General features: G+C 42.0%; 1 protein-coding gene across 1 annotated transcript in view; it reads left to right on the top strand.

Moving 5' to 3' along the window:
• The window catches only part of BAZ1B (bromodomain adjacent to zinc finger domain 1B), a 328,954-nt gene that overhangs the window by 173,698 nt on the left and 141,094 nt on the right, over window positions 1–14,162 (top strand). Inside the window, exon 11 of the mRNA XM_029612999.1 lies at window positions 1,429–1,527. Coding sequence (XP_029468859.1) covers window positions 1,429–1,527 — 99 coding nt within the window. The remainder of the gene's footprint in view (window positions 1–1,428; window positions 1,528–14,162) is intronic.

Below are 14,162 nucleotides of genomic sequence, written 5' to 3'. Positions count from 1 at the left end.
TTATACTTGGGGTTAAACTTTCTTTCTCAGCACTGTAAAACTGGGGAAGAGATAGTGAGGTGGCAAGACTACTAACCTAAGAGGACATGTTTGATTTTAGATGTAATTACCTGCCTTTCCAAGCCCAAGCTCAAGGTTACTTTCAAATTCAGTACAGTTGCTAGGACCCTTCCCCAGAGGGATAACAGTTGTCAAGGTAGACTTACTAAGCTGTGATAAGGGTATAACTTATGAACAACAGGGTTTATCACATTATATATTGGCCAAAAATCTTCCCCCTATTAAAATTAGCTGCTTTGCATGCTTAAAACTTAGATTCGTGCAAAGCAGTTAATGCATAGGTAATCCTATGATGATACAATAATGAGGCTTTCCAAAAATAATGGAAGCCACTTTATTTTAACAAAAATTGAGGAGGTGTAGATATTTTCCTCTAGGTGCATTGGGATGCTAGCACATATCTTGATGCTCCTGTGGTAATATTTAAAGGTCCATGCGGCCTGAAAAATCCCCTGCCTCGGAAGTCTAGTAAGACACCCCCACTGACTGCCTCTAAAGGCAGCCCAACAGGGGCAAAAGGGTAAAATAAATAAATAAAAATGAAAAAATTAATTTGTCATGTGATTCCCCACCCCCTTCCCAAAACCTCTCCCCTTTCCATAAAAATTACCCCCTCCTCCCTCTCCAACAGCTCAGGTATCCCCCTACTTCCATAGATGACATTCCTGGTTTCTATTGTTCTCCCCCTGCCCCCACCCCACATACACACCTTAGCTACCATCCCCCAGACCTCTCAATACCTTATGAAGAAATCCTTGGTGTCTGTCAGGGCAAAGGCCAGTCAGTGACATTTTGAAAGACTGCGTCAACTGACCTGGAGATAGTGTGCACTCCTGGCCCCACTAGACCCAAGGGATTACTTCACAAGGTATTGTGGGGGGGGGGGGGCAGGGGGGGGCCAATAGACAACATGGAAGTTTTTTCTGTGTGTGGGGGGTCATTGAAACAAGGGATTTTATATATGGAAGTGGGGGATATCCAGGGAATGATTTTTATGCAAAGAGTAGGGGTTTGGGAGTGGGGAGTGGCAACATGAATTAAATTTTTTTTTTAAACTTTTGCCCCTGCTTGTTCCCCTTGCAACCCCCCCAAGCAATATTTTGCCTCTACTGTGATGATAAATTACAGCTTAATAAATGACACCCTAAATTTGTTTCTGAGGCATTGGAGGGTGAAGTGACTTCCCAGTGTCACAAGGACAGTCAGTGGTAGAAGCAGAATTCACACTGGTTTCTCTGGTTCTCAACCCTTTGTTCTACCCATTAGGCTATTCCTTCACTTATTTGGTGAAATTTGGTTTTATTGTGTCTGTAATGCTTTGATTTTATTTTTTCACAGTTCTGTGACCCATATTCTTATGCCCTGCAGGTTTCTGTGTGACACTCAGAAAGAACTGGATGAGCTGTTAGACTGTCTGCATCTACAGGGAATAAGGGAAAGCCAGCTGAAGGAGCGTCTTCAGAAGAGGTGAGTAAGCATTCTTCTTTTTGCTATAAGCCCACCTGAGTACCATTGCTGTCTTCCTCCTCTTTTTTTTTTTTTGCCCTCTTGATCCTCTGGTTCTTCAGAGCTTCTCCTTCAGTTGCTTACCATAGGCAGAGGGATTTCTTCATCTTATGACTAGAATGAGTCTTTCTTCTCCTCATCTTCATTAGCAATTGAGGGTTTTTTCTGCAAAAAATACTTTTACCCCCACATATCAAAATTCCTAGGCGGCTTACATCAGAACATTCATAAATATAATTTAAAATTAAAAGCAAGTTTGCATACTGTAAATGGTGTTTTCTGTAGATAGGATGAATTAGCCATGCTGTCTGGGTGACATTATCAGAAGGTGCATATATGGAACTGTCCACACAGTTCTGTACTGATAATCCAAGAATATCAGAGTTTTGCTGACAGTTCCCACACAAAGCTAGTCACTAGTCTCCTCAGAGTATAATTTAGTTTAATGGCCAGCGCCATGGTCTGGAGTATGGAGAAAGGAATGTCTAAGGAGGAGGGTGGGTATGCATGGCTAATTCATCCTACTATCTACGGAAAACACAGTTTTACGGTAAGCAAATTTGCTTTTTTTCTGTTGATAAGCAGGCTGAATTAACCATGCTGTCTGGGGAGTCCCAAGCTTAGGGTTGTAAACTGTTTCCATGATCTCTTTACTTTTTTTTCTCTTTTTATTTTCAACCGGGCCCCCTGCGTGAACAGTCCTTTCTGGTTGTCCACACTGCTCAAAACTGCTTGCCCTACTGCACTGTCTGACTGTGCTTGTTGATCAAGGCAATAGTGGGATGTAAAGATATGAATAGATGACAATGAAGCCACCCTACAAATGTCCTCAATGGGAACATTTCAGAAATGTGCAATAGAAGCGGCCGTGGCCCGCACCTGATGTGCTTTGACTGTACTGAACTGTGACAATACTGGGATACAGTCTGAGATCCAGTTGGATAGAGTCCTCTTAGTTATGCAATTTTCAAGTTGTTAGGGTTAAATGAGATAATTGTGATGAGTGCCTGTGCATCTTCTGTTTGTAATACACTAGCATTCTTTTGCAGTCCAAGGTATGTAAGAGTCTTTCCCACTCATTTTCGTGCAGTTTTGGGAAGAAAATTGGGAGCGTGATGGCCTGTTTGATGTGAAAAGCCGACATTACTTTTGTTAAGAACTTGGAGTGCGTTCTAAGCACCACTTTGTTGTGGAAAAATTGCAAATAGGGAGAGAATGCACCAAAGCTTGGAGTTCGCTTACCTGTCTTGCTGAGGTGACAGCAATGAGAACCACTACCTTCCATGTCAGAAATTTTTTGAGAAACTGACTGCAGCTGCTCAAAGGGAGGTTTCATAAGAGCCATTACAACAATATTTAGATCCCATGGAAAGCATGGTTTCCTTAATGGAGGATGTAGATGAAAAAGTCCTCTCATAAAATGATATAAGAGGATGCAATGAAATGGAGGAACCAGTATCCTTACCATGGTTGGTAGCTATATCACTTAAGTGAAGTCTTATTGAAGATGTTGCTAAATCAGATTCTGAGAGATGGAGCAAGTAGGTAAGTAACTCTCAGTGAAGAAGAAAATGGGCAGATGTCTTTCCGTGCACACCTGCCTGCGTAGCGTTTCCATTTAAATGCATAAATTCGGGGAGTTGATTTTTTTGTTGCTATAATTATCTCTTGGATGGACGATGAGAGAGCTAAGTTCTCTAAAACCTTGCGTTTAATATCCAAGCCATCAATTGTAGAGGTGCATGAAGAAGCTGTAGGAGGTTCTCTCCTCCTGTGTCAAGAGGTCTGGGTGCTGCTTTAGAGGCATTATATGTTTTACGGAATACTGCACCAGATGCGCATACCAAGGCTGCCTTGGCCATGCAGGAGCTATGAGTATCATCCGTGGTTTGTCCTGAATAACTTTCTGGACCTTTTTCAGGATGACTGGTATTGGAGGAAAAGCAAATAGTAGACCTAAACTCCACGATAAGAGGCATGTGTCCTGCAGCTGTCTGAGCATCTGGGCTGAATGGAGCAGAAACAGTTCAGCTTTCGGTTGTGTTCCAATGTGAACAGATCTTTCCAAGGAAGACCCCACTGTAGAAATATGCTGTTGGCCACTGTCTGATTTAGAGACCACTCATGGGGATGAAAGACTGAGAGGTCTGCCAAAGTATTTGCTACACCGGGTAGATACGTCGCCTGGAGAGAAATCAAGTGGTTGATGGCCTATTCCCATATTAACACAGCTTCCCTGCAGAGAATCCACGAATCGCAACCCCCCTGCTTATTCATGTAGATCCTGGCCACCTGATTGTCCATGTGAATCATCACAGTTTGGCCATGTACGAGATGGCTGAAAACTACCAGAGCATTTTTTTATGGCTCTGACCTCCATAAAATTGATTTGGTGAATATTCTCTTCTAATGATGAAAGGCCCTGTGTTTTGTAATGAATAAGATGGGAACACTAGCCCTGCATGGATGCATCGGTAGTCAGGATTAACTGATGTAGGAGTTGCCGGAGAGGTGCTCTTTCGGTTAGCACTCTGGCTTCTGCCACCACGCTGTGTCTTGTTTCATGGATTTTGTCATGGTTACCCTTGTCCTTAGGACTTGATAATATTGGGACCATTGGATCTTTAAACCCTTCTGAAGATGTCTCATATATAGCTGAGTGCAGAATACCTCATGTATAGCTGCTGCCATGTGCCCCAGCATCATTAATACCTGATGCATTGTCACTGCTGTCCTATGGGATCTGAGGTGACAGATTTTCAAGATCCTATCTTCTGGTAAGGAGGTTTTTTCCTGTATGGAATCTATCCTGGCTTCTATGAATTGAAGGATCTGAGTTGGTCTGAGTACCGATTTCTCATACTTAGGATGCTGGGCTTGATGTACCCTTATTTCCAACAGAGGCCAAACCAGGCCACAAGAACCTGGCAAGTACCCAAACACTAAGTAGATCCCATGCTACTGATGCCAGTAATAGCAGAGACCATTCCCTAAGTCAACTTGATTATTAGCAGTTAATGGACTTCTCCAAGAATCTATCCAAACCTTTTTCAAACCCTGCTACACTAACTGCCCTAACCACATGCTCTGGCAACAAATTCCAGAGCTTAATCGAGTGTTGAGTGAAAAAGAATTTTCTCTGATTAGTCTTAAACGTGCTATTTGCTAACTTCATGGAATGCCTTCTAGTCCTTCTATTATCCAAAATTGTAAATAACTGATTGACTCTACTTGTTTAAGACCTCTCATTATTTTAAAGACTTCTATAATATCCCCACATAGTCGTCTCTTCTCCAAGCTGAAAAGCCCTAACCTATTCAGCTTTTCCTCATGGGGAAGCTGTTCCATCCCCTTTATCATTTTGGTTGCCCTTCTCTGTACCTTCTCCATTGCAACAATATCTTTTTTGAGATGAGGCGATCAGAATTGTACACAGTATTCAAGGTGCAGTCTCACCATAGAGTGATAGAGGCATTATGACACTTTCCGTTTTGTTAACCATTCCCTTCTTAAACATTGTTTGCTTTTTTGACTGCTGCAGCCCACTGAGCCAACGATTTCAAAGTATTATCCACTATGATGCCTAATCTTTTTCCTGGGTGGTAGCTCCTAATATGGAACCTAACATGTAACCAGAGCAAGGGTTATTTTTCCCTATATGCAACACCTTGCACTTGTCTACATTAAATTTCATCTGACATTTGGATGCCCCATTTTCCAGTCTCGCAAGGTCCTCCTGCAATAATCACAATCCGCTTGTGATTTAACTACTCTGAATAATTTTGTATCATATGCAAATTTGATAACCTCACTCGTATTCCTTTCCAGATCATTTAAAATTTATTGAAAAGAACCATTCCAAGAACAGATCTCTGAGGCACTCCACTGTTTACCCTTTTCCACTGAGAAAATTGACCATTTAATCCTACTCTGTTTCCTGGCTTTTAACCAGTTTGTAATTCACAAAAGGACATCGCCTCCTATCCTATGACTTTTTAGTTTTCTTAGAAGCCTCTCATGAGGGACTTTGTCAAATGCCTTTTGAAAATCCAAATATACTACATCTACCAGTTCACCTTTATACACATGTATATTAACCCCTTCAAAAAATAAAATGAAGCAGATTTGTGAGGCAAGACTTCCCTTGGGTAAATCCATGTTGACTGTTTTCCATTAAACCATGTCTTTCTATATGCTCTGTGATTTTGATCTTTAGACTAGTTTCCAATATTTTTCCCGGCACTGAAGTCAGGCTCACTGGTCTATAGTTTCCCAGATCGCCACTGGAGCCCTTTTTAAATATTGGTGTTACATTGGCCACCCTCCAGTCTTCAGGCACAATGGATGATTTTAATGATGGGTTACAAATTTTAACTAATACATCTGAAATTTCACTTTTTAGTTCCTTCAGAACCCTGGGGTGTATACCATCTGGTTCAGGTGATTTGCTACTCTTTAGTTTGTCAATCTGGCGTATTGCATCTTCCAGGTTCACAGTGATTTGGTTCAGTTAATCTGATTCATCACCCTTGAAAACCATCTCGAACTGGCATTTCCCCAACATCCTCATTAGTAAACACAGAAGCAACGAATTTATTTAGTTTTTCTGCAATGGCCTTATCTTCCCTATGAGCCCCTTTAACTCCTTGGTCATCTAACGGTCCAAGCGATTCCCTTGCAGGTTTCTTGCTTCGGATATATTTTAAAAAGTTTTTATTATGAGTTTTTTTGCCTCTAGGGCCAACTTCATTTCAAATTCTCTCTTCGCCTGTCTTATCAATGTTTTACACTTAACTTGACAATGCTTATGCTTTTTCCTATTTTCTTCAGATTGATCCTTCTTCCAATTTTTGAAGGATGTTTTTTGGCTAAAATAGCCTCTTTCACCTCACTTTTTAACCTTGCCGGTAATCATTTTTTCTTCATGTGTGGAATACATCTGTACTGCATGTCTCGGATTGTATTTTTAAACAATGTCCATGCCTGTTGAAACCTTAATATTTGCAGCTGTACCTTTCAATTTTTTCGATTTTCCTCATTTTATCAAAGTTTCCCTTTTGAAAATTTAGTGTTAGAGCTGTAGATTTACTTATTGTTCCCCTTCCAGTTATTAGTTTAAATTTGATCATGTTATGATCACTATTGCCAAGTGACCCCACCACCATTACCTCTCTCACCATATCCTGCGTTCCACTAAGAATTAAATCTAAAATAGCTCCCTCTTGTTGGCTCCTGAACCAATTGCTCCATGAAGTAGTTGTTTTACATCCAGGAACATTGTCTCTAGCATGTCCTGATGTTACATTTACCCAGTCAGTATTAAGGTAATTGAAATCTCCCATTACTGCACTGACAAATTGGTTAGCTTCCCTGATTTCTCTTAGCATTTCGTCATCTTTCTGACCATTTTGTCCAGGTGGACAGTAGTATATTCCTATCACTGTACTCTTACCCATCACACATGGGATTTCTACCCATATAGATTCTACTGAGCATTTACTCTTGTATGATCTTTATCATGTTGGACTCTATACTCTCCCGGACATAAAGTGCCACACCCCCACCAAGTTGATCCTCCCTATCATTGCAATATAATTTGTACCCTAATATAGCACTGTCCCATTGGTTATCCTCCTTCCACCAGGTCTCTGTGATGCCAATTATGTCACTCATCATTTACTGCTATACACTCTCTCTCCCATCTTACTACTTAGACTTCTGGCATTGGCATACAGACATTTCAAAGTGTGTTTTTTGTTAGTATTAACAACCTGCTTTTCAGTTAATAGAGATAATTTGGAAGTCTTTAGCTCAGGTGATTTTTTACATATAGGTATATGGACTATATTTGCTTTTATTGGAACCTAACTCTCCTGTTTCATAAGTATCCTTCAAGGATACATTCCTCCGAACCATGCACTGCTGAGTGTTTCCAAGCAATGTATAGTCTTGTGTAGATCAGTTTGAAAGGTTGTTTGTTTGGGGGAGACTGTAAGCCGGTTGTCCTCATAGGGAAAGACTAGATTTCCCTGACACCTTAATTGAGCCACAACAAGACATTTGAAAACTGTCGGAGCAGAGGACAGACCAAAAGGAAGCACTCTGTATTGGTAGTGCTCGGAGTTGACCTGAAAACATAGATATCGCCAACTGAACAGGTGGATTGGAATGTGAGTGGCGTCCTTGAAGTCCAGGGAACACATCCAATTGCTTTGCTGGATGAAAGAATGTAGAAGGTATGCGCTTGTTATGAGGACGAACTGCCACTGCCAAGATGTCAGAAGGTTGTTGGCGATGGTCCTTCAAACCTTTCTCTGGTGTTATCCACCTCTCCCTTGCGGACAACTGTTCTTGAAAATCAGAGTTTCTGTGACGTGAATGTGTTGAGAGGTCTGAGTAGACCCTCCAACTCCCCTGTGGGGAGAAGGATGTTGAGCTCGCTGAGAAGGGTTTTGAAGGTGAAGACCATGGTGGGTGAGACAAGATGTCCAAAATCGGATCTACTACTTTTGGACGACACAGTGACTGGGAAATGCACTCTCCCCTTCTCTTTTGACTTGGTTGATGGTCCCATTGTGCTGCCAACCTTCCAGTCCGGTCCAAGGAGATAGCTTGGTATTGATCTCATGCTTGCATTGTGGGAGCCGCTTGTTGAGCCATCCATTTCTGGACCTTCTCATGCTTGCATTGCGGGAGCCGCTTGTTGAGCCATCCATTTCTGGACCTTCTGAGGCCTTGGCACATCCACTCCTGCTTCGCACCGTAGCATCAATTCAGTATGCATTGGAATGACGCAATTCTTAGGAGTCTTCTCACCCCTGTGCGTCAATTCTCTGCCAGCGTGAAGCAACACTTGGTGTGTGCCATTTTTACTTTTGCCTGTTTCAATGTGTTTCGTGATGGGGGCATGATCCAACATTCGATGCGTGTCGTATGTCGACAATGCTCCTGCAATTGGCCCTTCTTGACGGCATGGAGCCTTGACCGGTTTTGATTTGGGATTTTTAGGTGCTGCGGCGTCCTTGTCCCCAGAGGCTCCACTCACCCTGGTTAAAGAAATGAACATTTGATGGACTACTGGCCTGTTTTTATGTTTAGACGCCATCTGTGGATCCATGGATGCTGATCTTTTCCAAATGTCCTTGTAGTGGTGTTTTTGGCCTGGGGCCGAACAGATAGTGCCTCAGACGGAGCACAGTTTCCCCATGCCGAGGATCCACCTTTCTTCTCTTATTGAAGTTATCTATGCAGTTCTTTGCCTCTGGCCCACGGCAACCTGTGTCCGCAGTCTCAGCACAGTTTAATCGTGGTCCAGGCCTAGACAAATGTAGCAGTACTTGTGGCCGTTAGTGATGGATATGTGTCCTCATTGACAGAACTTAAATCCAGGCTTTTTGAAAATTATGATAGTACTTAAAAGTGATTTTTGAGGTTCGCTGGCAAGAGTAGAAAAAGATGAGGCCTAGAAAATTTGAGGAGAATGGAGAGGAGACAACACACGCCCATACAAGAGCGCGGAAAAAATAAGACTGAAGAAACTAGTGTTTTGCCTTGCGTGGAAACAGCCTCACAGGCGTAGCAGAGCAAAGCTCTGATATTCTTGGGAGAAGAGTTTCATACATGCGCTGTCGGATGGCATCACCCAGACAGCATGGCTAATTCAGCCTGTTTATCGACACAAAAAAAAATCAATCCATAATTAAATGATACTTAAAATGAATAACACAAAAACTATTGACAAATTTATCCACTCACTGTTCTAGTTCTAGCTTATTTACTCTGTCCTCTTTGTGAGAGATGTTTTGGAATCTCTTGGACCTGCTTAGTCACATCAGTAAGCTGCAGGGTGAGTTTCTAATTTCTGATATTTTTTCAAATTTCCCCTCCAGCCTTTATAATTTCCTACATCTGTCTTACTCCAGCACCACTTTTCCTCCCTCCTAAATATAGAGCATACCACTTAAGTGTACTCTTGGTCATTGCTGGTCCTGTGGACAGTAGATTTGAATTTGTCACCTGAGTCATGGAGCCAGCCCATGCAAAATGTCATTGTGTGTGAGGTTAGTATCTTGAATATAAACAAAGCCAGTTGTGGATATAAGAACTTCGTGTACAAAAATGGGCTGATTTCAGTCTGTGGATACTTTTACTCATAGGCTTTACACCATTTTTTTCAAAGGAAAGTAAAAGTATACTTTCCCTTTGAAAACTTTCTTGGGAAAAAGTACCTGCTGATACTTGTGCCTGCTTTTTTTGCAGGCAAATTTTCCCTTGGAAATAATGAGTATAGATTGAAAATGTAATCTAGGTGTTTAGGGCATGGGAAGGAAATAAGCTGCCTTGAACCACATACATCTTACCCATTGCACACACTTTATTGATCCACATGCATAATTTTAGGCAGGCAGGGTGTAGACAGTGTTTCAGCCATTTACCTGGATAAATGGCTTTTGAAAATTGCCCTTGCTGAGACTATAGGTCAGGAGTAGGCAATGTCTGTCCTGGAGTGCCACCTACATGTCTGGTTTTCAGGAGATCTACAGTGAATATGCATCAGATATATGAATACTATGGAGGCTATTAATGCAAATATACCTCATGCATATTCATTGTGGGTATCGTGAAAAACAGACCTGTTAGTGACACTCCAGGTGTAGAATTGCCTGCTCCTGCTATAGGATTTGTCTGAAAAATGTTTTGATATGAAGAGACAGGTTTCTGCTTTGCCAAGTCTTTGGTATTTAGGATAAAGAAAATGTTACTTTAAAATGTGTATTGAGAATGCTGGTTGTTTTAGTAGTAATGTAATTTTAATAGGATTCCTTAAGGTAGAGACTATATTTGTTTGAGGATTTGTTTAAAAGTTATCTGCATTGGAATATGTCTGCTGCTCCACAGCTCACTTTCCTGAAAAATAAGATTTATCAGTTGCTATTGATGGAAATGTTTAGTCTAGGTTTCCATCCTAGGAGAAGGAAATTAATCTTAGATATCTGGCTTCCCTATATTTCACAGTTGCCACATAAAGCTAGAAGTCAGATTTTGAATGGCTTTGCTTAATATACACCATTAGATGTTCTGATTGGTGATACAGTATGACAAAAATATAGTGTAAAGAAGGGGTACAAGGCTTAAGTAGGAGGAAGGGGGTGGGAGGTTTCATGGGAGGGGAAAGGGTAGGGGGAAGAGGTTGGGGGTTTATTGGTAAAATTGTTTCTGGTTGAGGGGTAGAACTATGTAATGTAAGATAACTTGTTCTCCTAGAACAGGGGTCAGGAACCTTTTTGGCTGAGAGAGCCATAAATGCCACATATTTTAAAATGTAATTCCATGAGAGCCATACAATATGTTTAAAACTAAATACAAGTAAATGTGTGCATTTTATGTAAGATCACACTTTTAAAGTACAATAAGTCTCTGAAAATATTACACTAGGCCTTAAGACACCAATACATCTCCTATTAGGAAAACGGACCAAGTCAGGCTGCTATAGAGTCCTACACAGAAACTACATGCCAGCAGAAAACCTCACCTGAATCACGTGCTGTCCCTCACCTAACATAGAATAAAGAGACCAAAACGCATAACAAGAAGCATGCAGACAAAAACTGAATTGGAAACTGCAACAAGCCAGAGTCTCTGTATGCAGTGTAACAAAGGAAAAAAGAAACATCACACATCCTTATAAAACAAATCAAGAAATATAAAATCATCAGCAGTAAAACTGTACTAACAAAAAGAACATATTTCGAAACAGCTGATGAGTGGAATATCCAATAATTAAAAACTCATATAAAACATTTCCAGATACCAACAAAATATTTCAAAATAGCAGACACAAAGATCCAGTAATGAAAAATAATAAGGATACAAAAATTTTTTTGCTCTGCATACCTGGGAACGTTTGATATCCAGGTGTCCTGAGATTGTTCTGAATTAGCAGGAGGTGGGGTGGTTTGCTTGGAACTTTCTCCTCTCTCAGTCACATACCAGCGCTCTCTCTCACACTGGCTCTCAATGACGCACCTATACACACATGCTCTCAGTCACTCACATATACAAATGTTTTTTCTCTCTCACTTATATAGGCTCTTAATTACACATTTACACACATGCTGTCTATCTTTTCACGCTTACACACACACAGGCTTTCAATCACATAAATACATGCTGTCTTTTTCTCTCACACACAGACTCTCATTCACATGCTTACAAACATGTCCTCTCTTTCTCTCATTTACACACAGGCTCTCAATCACATACTCACATGCTCCCTCACCTAAATCAGCTCTCAATCACACACATACACACATGGTCTCTCTCTCTCATTTAAACACAGGCTCTCAATCACATACTCACATGCTCCCTCACCTAAATCAGCTCTCAATCACACAGACACACATGGTCTCTCTCTCTCATTTAAACACAGGCTGTCAATCACATACTCACATGCTCCATCACCTAAACCAGCTGTCAATCAGACACAGACACACATGATCTCTCTCTTACTTATACACACAGGCTCTTAATCATACATACACATGATCTCTCTCACACACAAAGGATCTCAATCATACACACATACTCTTTCAAACAAACAGGTTTTCAATTACAAACTTACACATACAGGTTCCCAATGGTAAACTTACATTCATGCTCTCTCTCTCACAGGCAGGATCTCAATCACAGACATACTCTCTTTCACATATACAGGCTCTCAATCATTCACATACATGCAATCTCTCACTCACACACACAGGATCTCAAACACACATGCTTGCTCGCTCATTCATTCACTCTCTCTCTCCCCCTTCCCCCCCCACCCCCGGGAACTCGCGGCAGCAGCAGCCACCTCCCAACGCTAACCTCCTTCATTTTCAGCCCTCGCGGAGGCGAAGGCGGAGTCCCATCGGCCGCGGTTGAAGATTTTCATTTTCCTCCGAGCCGCGCTGCAGTCTTCTTCCCGTCGGACACTAGCGTGCTCTCTTCTTCCCGCGGCCCGGAAGAGGAAGTGGAGAGCATCAGGTGCCTGCGCGGGAAGACCCGCACAGGCACCCGATGACTCCAGCGCTGGCACCCGGCTGACACCCGATGACTCCCGCGCAGGCACCCGGATGACTCCAGTCGGCGTGCTCTCTTCTCCTCCCCCCCGCGGCCCGGAAGAGGAAGTGGTGAGCATCGGGTGCCTGCGCGGAAGAAGAGACCACGCTAGTGTGGTCTCTTCTTCCCGCGTAGGCACCCGATGCTCTCCACTTCCTCTTCCGGGCCGCGGGGGGGGGGGGGGGGGCAGAAGAGAGCACGCCGGTGCCGCTGACTCCAGCTGTCCTGCCGCGTTCCGCCCGGGCTGACAGCATTTTAAGCCCGGGCGGCGGAGGACCGGGGAGCAGCTGGGTCAGCGGGGAACCGCGAAGTATGGCGACACTTGTCTGCGAGCCAGATGCAGCCCTCAAAAGAGCCATATCTGGCTCGCGAGCCATGGGTTCCCGACCCCTGTCCTAGAACAAGCAGGATGGTAGTCCTCACAGATGGGTGACATCAGATGGAGCCTGGCAAGAAAAACTTTTGTCAAAAGTTTCTAGAACTTTGGCATACTGAGCATGCCCTTACATCTCCTCCTGGATCCACACATTTTCATTAATCACTCTTTACTTAGAAACTATAAAAACTTGGTTGTCTCATAATAGACTGAAATTAAATGCTGGAAAAACTGAACTAATACATCAGTGAATCATCCCCAACACCTCTTATGGCCCCCCTTCGCATCTCTCATTTGACAATCACCAAATTCCTATTGTCACTCATGCACGAAACCTAGGCGTCATTGTTGACTCTAAGTTATCTATGGCAGAAAATATATCCAAATTAGTAAAAATTTGATTTAGAAACTGAATCTCTTAAAGTTTAAAACACCTTCTATTTCCAATGGATTTTAGAACTGTACTCGAAGCCATTATTCCCTCAGAATTAGATTACTGCAACCTCTTATGTTGGCCTCCCCGAAACACCTATCCGCCCACTTCAATTTATACAAAATTCCGCAGCTCGCCTCTTAACAAACACTAAGAAAAATGAACACATCTCCCCGGTTCTTCTTAATTTTCATTGGTTAGCTATCAAACAACGTATTCAACATAAAATTCTAACTCTCTAATCTTCAACTTAATTCAAAACCTCTTGTCCATCTGGTTGTGCACCTCATTACATATTTACCAGCCTCGGTGTCATCTAAGATCTACCGATTAAATTCCTTCTTGAAGTCCCAACAGTCAAAATCGCAAGACTAGACATCACTAGAAAACATGCCTTCTCTGAGGAAGGCCCCATGCTCTGCAATTCTATACCAAAGAAACTAAGGAGGCGATGCAATAAAATTTGCAGAAAGCGGGCACTGACTTTTTTAACTTTTCTTTTCTTTTTTTTTTTTTAACTTTAAAAGTACAGAAAAGCAGTTTTTTCTGCTTTTCTGTACTTTTTTTTTTAGTGCGCTCAGCTATTAATGCCTGCTCCAGGCAGGCGTTAATATCTGATCGATAAATGTGCGTCTTAGACGCACATTTATTTTTTTGCATTTGGAATGAATGAGTAATAGCCTCATT

This window comes from Rhinatrema bivittatum, chromosome 8 (genome assembly GCF_901001135.1).
Source record: "Rhinatrema bivittatum chromosome 8, aRhiBiv1.1, whole genome shotgun sequence".
In the NCBI taxonomy this organism is placed as follows: domain Eukaryota; kingdom Metazoa; phylum Chordata; class Amphibia; order Gymnophiona; family Rhinatrematidae; genus Rhinatrema; species Rhinatrema bivittatum.
Note: the sequence above shows the minus strand (reverse complement) of the source record. Positions and strands in the feature narration are given on the sequence as shown.